General features: G+C 40.8%; 1 protein-coding gene across 1 annotated transcript; it reads right to left on the bottom strand.

Moving 5' to 3' along the window:
* Positions 1-5,581: 5,581 nt before the first annotated feature.
* LOC145126377 (uncharacterized) lies at positions 5,582-6,127 on the bottom strand. Its single transcript, XM_079061755.1, has one exon. It carries the CDS (start codon positions 6,125-6,127, stop codon positions 5,582-5,584), a length of 546 nt encoding a protein of 181 aa, XP_078917881.1.
* Positions 6,128-7,110: the final 983 nt, after the last annotated feature.

Below are 7,110 nucleotides of genomic sequence, written 5' to 3'. Positions count from 1 at the left end.
TGTAGGCTAAAGTCATTTCCTGCGGGGTACCATAAGCCAAGAGTCTTGCTGCCCTTTAAGTATCTTAGAATCTGCTTGGCTGCGGTGATGTGTGACATTTTTGGATTAGTCTGGAACCTTGTGCATACACCTGTTGCAAAGACAATATCTGGTCGGCTTGCGGTGAGGTACATCAATGAACCAATTATTCCTCGATAAGTTTTGTGATCTACGGATTCACCGGTAGGATCAGCGGAGATTTTATGTCCGAAGGCCATTGGGACCTTTGCTGAGGAGTAGTTGTCCAGAGAGTACTTCTTTAGCAGTTCATAGGTGTATTTTTCTTGATGAATGAATATTCCTTGCAAGATTTGTTTGATTTGAAGACCCAAAAAGAAATTAATCTCTCTATTCATGCTCATTTGAAATTTACTAGTCATGAGCTTTGCAAATTCATCCACCATTCCTTGATCTGTGGATCCGAAGATGATATCATCCACATATATTTGTACTAGCATAAGGTGATTACCGTTTGCTTTTCTAAATAAAGTGGGATCAATCACTCCACTTTTGTACCCTGATGAGACAAGAAATTCTGAGAGAGTCTCATACCATGCTCTAGGAGCTTGCTTCAGACCATAGACTGCCTTTTTAAGTTTGTAGCAGTGATCAGGAAATTCAAGACTTTCGAAGCCAGGAGGTTGCTGAAGATAAACCTCCTCTTTTAATTCACCGTTGAGAAAAGCACTTTTCACATCCATTTGATGTACTTTGATATTCTTGTGAGCTGCGTATGCTAAGAAGATTCGGATGGCTTCCATTCGTGCCACTGGAGCGTAAGTTTCATCATAGTCAATACCTTCAAGTTGACTATATCCCTTGGCAACTAGCCTTGCCTTGTTTCTGATGACCGCACCGGATTCATCCAACTTGTTCTTGTACACCCATCTAGTACCAATAATAGTGTGACCTTGCGGCTTCGGAACGAGTTGCCACACTTTGTTTCTTTTGAATTCGTTTAGTTCTTCTTTCATTGCGGATATACAGTCTGGTTTTAGTAATGCTTCATTGATCGTTCGGGGCTCGACCGAGGACATAAATGCAGCGTAGTGACAGTGATCAGATAAATCCTTGGAGGATCGAGTCTGGATACCTGCAGATGGGTTGTCGATGATTTGACCTGGTGGGTGGTCCTTCGTCCAAACGTGTAGACGGGGTTGCAGATGATCAGCAACTGCGGTAGAGGGAATATCTTCAATATCGAAAGATTCTTCAATTGGAGACGGCAGTTCCCCCTGGATTTGAGAACATCCTGCGGAATCATCTTGAACTGTTGGAGCGAGATTAGCATCTTCTTGAGCTATTGGATGAGGTTCCCCCTGGATTGCTGATGGAAGATCCTTTTGAGCGTGAGAAAGTTCCAGTTCCCCCTGGATTGTTGGAATTGTGAGAACTCTTGGGTCAGTTCTGGTGTCTATATTTTCTATGTGTTCATCATCCGAGTCCGAAGAAACATTTGATGGTTGAAAACCTCTGCGGAGAGGGACTGGAGCTGATTCTTCTAATACTGGAACCTCGATGGTTGTCGTATGAACCGGAGTTGAGTTTTCCCCCTCAACCGGCGAGGTGGAAGTATTAAGCGACACATCATCGGATAGCATAGGCCCAGATATTTCAGCATGTTGCATTTGGGCTTCAGGAGACACAAGAATCTCAGAGAGTTTGGCAGTCTCTATTGGATCGAAGAGATCATCATAGTTAACTTCAACTATGTTTAATGGACCCGTAGAGTCAGGAATATCACATTCAAGAATTGCTTTAGTCTCGGTGGAGGGAGCAGTGTTGCGAACATAATAATCATCGAATTTTACATCAAAGCTTTCGATTATTAGTCTGGTACGTCTTATGAGAACTCTATAGGCTACCTTGTTTGTTGAGTAGCCAAGGAAGATGCCTTTATCAGATTTTGGTGCAAACTTGTTGAGATGATCCTTGTTGTTGATCACAAAACATCTGCATCCAAATATATGAAAGAACCGGACATTAGGTTTTCTATTGTTAAGGTCCTCATATGGTGTTTTGCTGAGACGTTTGCACACAATGCTTTGATTCTGCACAAAGCATGCTGTGGCCACTGCTTCGGCCCAGAAGTAGAGAAGAAGGTTGGCAAAACTGAGCATAGATCTGGCTGCTTCTACCAGAGTGCAGTTCCTTCGCTCTACTACTTCGTTATGCTGTGGTGTGTATGGAGCTGAGAAATTGTGACTTATGCCCTTGGACACCAAGAAACTATTTAGATGATGATTAGTGAACTCGGTTCCATTGTCACTGCGGATGCGACGCACTGGAAGTTTGATTTGAAGTTCTATTTCCTTGATAAAATTGATGAGTGCCTGCGGTGTTTCTGACTTGAGTTTAAGAAAGAAAACCCATGTGAAACGTGTGAAATCATCTACTATAACCAGTATGTATTTCTTGTGATGAAGACTAGCTACGGTGGATGGACCACAGAGATCAATATGGAGAAGTTCCAGTGGTTCTGAGATTGAGGAGTCGACCACAATAGGATGACTTGTTTTGGACTGTTTGCCACACTCACATGCAGGGCAGAGAGTGTCATTATGATACTTAAGAATAGGGAGACCTCGGACAAGTTCCCCTGTGACCAGGTTGTTGATGTACCGGAATTTGAGATGAGCAAGCTTGCAGTGCCAGATCCAGCTAATTTCGGATATGGCTTTTGATAGAAAACATAGTTGCGGTTTCCCGATGATCAGAGAAACATCTAGAGGATACATAGTACCTTCGGATATGGATTTGATCAAACAAGTGTTTTTATCGCTTTTCATGATGTAGCAGAATTGGTTATCAAATTCAACCCGATGGCCTGCCTTACATAGTTGTCCAACACTGATGAGATTGTGTTTCAGACCTTCCACATAAGCGACCTTTTGTATAGAAAAATTTCCAGTAGTAAGAACACCATAACCTCGGATAATCCCATTCGCGTTGTTTCCAAATGTGATGTTACCCCCATTACAAATAGGCCTGAAATCCCGAAGGTACTCTAACCTTTCGGTCATGTGCAAGGAGCAGGCACTGTCGATCAACCATTCTTCTTCTTGGTCCTCCTTGCACAAAGCCTGAGTATTAAACGGTCAGTTTGGGCACCCAAACGAGTTTGGAGCCCGGGGCAACATATGAATTCTTAATTGATGCATGATAAGAGGTTGCAGGGACAAGTTTCATGTCAACTTTTAAACCTAGTCCTGGGTGTTTGAGATTTTTTGGAGTTTTGTGAGATTGAGAAAAGTTGCGAGGTTTTTGAAAAGAACGAGATTTGACATGAGAAGAGATCTTTTGACACTGACATTTTCAAACTGAACTTTTGTCATTTGTTTTGACATTTTGTTTAGTTAGTGGTCTCTGTGAGAGAGTATGCTTGTGACCAGTCCGAGGGTTGTGAGGTCTGACAGTAGGATTTGAAAAAGCAGATTTTGCAGGTGTGAAAGCACGTGTAGACCTTTTGAGAAGTGATTTCTTAAAATTTTGATGTGACTTTAAAAGTGCTGGATTTGGCAAAATACCTTTCCATTTTGGATCATCTGAGGAATAGATTTGAAAACAATTGCTTCGAAAAGACTTTACTTTCTTTTGGGTTGTGTCAGATGAGTTTGGAATGGATTTAGAAGCTGTACATTCCTTTTTCTTTGTTTTCATGATTGTAGAGATTTTGGACAGATAATTTGAGAAAATAGGTTTTTCTGGACTCCTAGACTTAGGAATTTTGACAAATTGCTTTTGTTTTGAAAGATTTTCCCACTTTTTGCCACATAATCGAATTTCTTCTTTGAAAGCCTTTTTTGCCTCGGTTTTAGGAGAACCGCAGTCAGTGATATTGAGTTGCGGTTTCCTTGAATCATTTGGTAATTTTGAAAAACGAGGACTTGATTCATCCGAACTGGAGAGTTCAGGATTCAGGGAACATTGACCAACTTCAAAGTTCTTGATTGGTAATTCATGATGAATTGGTTGGATGGTCACAGTACTTTTGACTAAGGTCTACGGTTCGAAGCCTTGAACAACCGCAAAATAAGTCTGAATGGATACATTAGTGGGACAATTGATGGAAGGTAGATGGACAAACCGAGGTTCTTGACTGCAGTAAGGGATACTGCGGTCTGACGGCAGAGATGGGTAGTCTATTGAGACTTAGGAGCCTTCCAAAACAATTTCCTCATCAGCAATTGATGAAATCTGAGAACTGGGAAGAATTGTGCGATCTGTGGGATTAGAGAATTCGGGAAGAAATTCTTCGATAACACAATTGTTACTTAGATCGTGGAGTCGACCAAATTGAATTTTGATATCTTCAGGAAATGTTTTGTCATTGACAGGAAACATAAATTTTCGGTCCGGAGGGACGTAGGGACGGTCTTTATTGAATCAGGATGATGAGTCCGTTGTGGTAGAGTACCCATTGGACCAACCCCAATTGTAAGTATTATCAGTAGTCCCATTGTTAACAAGATTTCCGATGGCTTCACTTTCATTAAACATTTTTTCTATTAAAAGATTTAAGCGTACAATTTCACTCTGAGCTAAATCTCTCTGATTCAAAGCTATTTCTAACTGTGTTTCACTCAACATTCTTGCATCTTTCTCTAAACTTAAGTCCTTTTCTAACATAGTCATTTTGAGTCTTTTGTTGTCCAGTCGTCCTCTTACGTGAAACATCTCCTGGGACACAATGTTCTTCTCATCTAATGCTTTGTTATAGTCTGTAAGGACGACAGCACATGTGTCATTAAGTTTGTCTATGAAGGGCTGACAATCATGCATGTTATAATTTAGAGTTTGAATCATAAGTTTTACCTGTTCGACAATGCTGAGTGTTCCATCCTTAGCCATATAGCAGTAGTTCTTTTTCATCTTTGTAGAGCAATCTTCATCGGCAGTTGCTATCATACAGATCTTCCCCTTTCCTTTGACGCTGCTGATATCCTCATCTTCATCCCCATAGGACCAAACTTGATGATCTCTCTTTACCTGAGCAACATATGCTCTTCCTTTTTCCTTTTCCTCCATTTCCTGAGCCATTCTGAGATAGAATGCTCTATCTTTTACTACATTTGCTTTGCAGTCTTTGGCAAAATGATTCTCTTTGTTGCACTTGTGACATATCACAACATCACTTTTGTCTTCTGAGGGAGTACCGGAGTCAATAGTTTGGATCGGCTTCGGTGTTTCCTTGGGTTGAGTAATTTGAGACTGCGGCGGTGGGTGAGTGTTTTTAGGGAAACGAGAGTGATTGTTTTGAGAGTTAAGGTTTCGGTTGAAGGGAGGTTTGTTATACTGTTGATTCTTTCGGAATGAAGAAGGTGGTAGTCGGTTGAATTGTTGGCTGACAAGAGCGATTGCATTCTGAAATTCTTCTTCGTCGTCATACTCTGAGTCTGCTTCATATGACTGCGGAGAGTTGTCAAATGCTGTGGAGTATGATTGAGAGTGAGGAGATTGTGCGACGAGGGCAAGTGGACCACCGAGGTCTGCACAGTCTTTGAGTACGGTAGACTCTTGGGCTTGCAGTTCACCATAGAGCTTACAGAGAGAGAGAGAGAGAGTGAATTTTTCTATCCCCGTGAACAATCATTTTCGCAGTCGTCCAGTGTCTTCCTAAACCGTTAAGAAACTGAAGATTTGTCTCATGGTTGCTTCGGACAGTGCCATCATTGGATAGCTTAGTGACTATCAGATTAAACCTTTTAAAGGAATCTTCCAAACTTTCACCCGCATGAGCTTTAAAGTTATTAAACTCATTGAGTGCGGTAGTAAGTTTTTTGTCTTGAGCCTGTTCAGTTCCTTCATACAGGTTTTTCAGTACATCCCAGATCTCCTTTGTAGACTTGCAGTTTATGATTATATCGAAGTTGTCAGGCGCAACTCCACACGAAATCTCATAAAAGGCAATAGCATCATTCTCCATTTTGTCTAGATCGTCTTTGGTGGGACGATTTAGTGCAGGTTGACCACCTCCTAGTCTGGCTGTGGCTCCATCGGTTTGTACTGGAGTAAGAACAGGAACGTGAGGTCCTTCTTCAACAGATCTCCATACGTCTCTTCCAAGTCTCCTTAAATATCTTTCCATTCTCTAGGACCAGTGGTGATACTCATTTGCCACAAGTATCGGTGCTCTATTCGAACCACCAACACTGTTTGATACATTGAGAGATAATGCCTGTGCCATTTTTCCTTGTTTTTTAAAAGTTTTTTTTGTTTTTTTTTTGAAGAAATGAGCTTCAGTGGTATAAAAGGCTTTTGAAAATCAGAGTTTTGCTTCAAAAGGAAACCACTTTGGCTTTGATACCAATTGTTGAGAGAAAAACTTGAGACACACTTGAACAAACGTTAGAACAAGTATAGTTGCGGAATAGTTTATCTCAAACGATCAAAAAGCTCAACAATAATAATAAGTTAGAGTTAGATAATTAGAGAGTTAGGTGCGGAAATGTAAGGAAATATAAATGAGAGCAGGTGTTATATCAAGTATACACATAAGTTGATTCTTAACAAGGAATGCATTCAGACCAAGTTAGTAAGTGAGATCAAACATAGTGATTAGGTCAAGAATGACTTGCTCCGAAGAGAAGATATTCAGATATAGTGAATTTTACGAGTAAGAGAGATGAGAGCAGTAAGGTTATATAAGAGATTTAAGATGCGAAGTGTTATCTGATATATTGAAGAGAAAGATTGAGTCCTATATATAGACTCAAAGATTACACATGTTCAACTATCTAAACGTAGCCATGCAAGGCATACTGGACAAAAGAAAGTATTCTAAGTAAAACAGATAAAGAGCTATACTAAGAATGCTAGATAGAGAACTGCGGATGATGATGACTTTGGATGCGGTAGCTGAACTAGCTTGACTGCGGATCTTGTATGGCTACGGTAGGTCAAGTTTAAGAGGGTCACTTTTATGATTCAACACCCACACTCCGCTAACTAGGAGATACGAGCCCTTGCCTACACTCCTCTAACTGCTCGCTAGTGAATGCTGCAGCTAACCTGCAGTCTTACAACACTTCTTACTTCAAACATCCATACACCCAATCTTCCTAGTTGAAA

Source organism: Lactuca virosa, chromosome 7 (genome assembly GCF_052849685.1).
Source record: "Lactuca virosa cultivar CGN04683 chromosome 7, Lactuca_virosa_CGN04683_v6, whole genome shotgun sequence".
Classification (NCBI taxonomy): domain Eukaryota; kingdom Viridiplantae; phylum Streptophyta; class Magnoliopsida; order Asterales; family Asteraceae; genus Lactuca; species Lactuca virosa.
The sequence above is the reverse complement of the archived record's forward strand: the minus strand, read 5'-3'. Positions and strand labels throughout refer to the sequence as shown.

Coding starts and splice junctions, on each gene's coding strand:
- LOC145126377 (XM_079061755.1), bottom strand. CDS start 6,127: ATGGAAAGATATTTAAGGAGACTTGGAAGAGACGTATGGAGATCTGTT.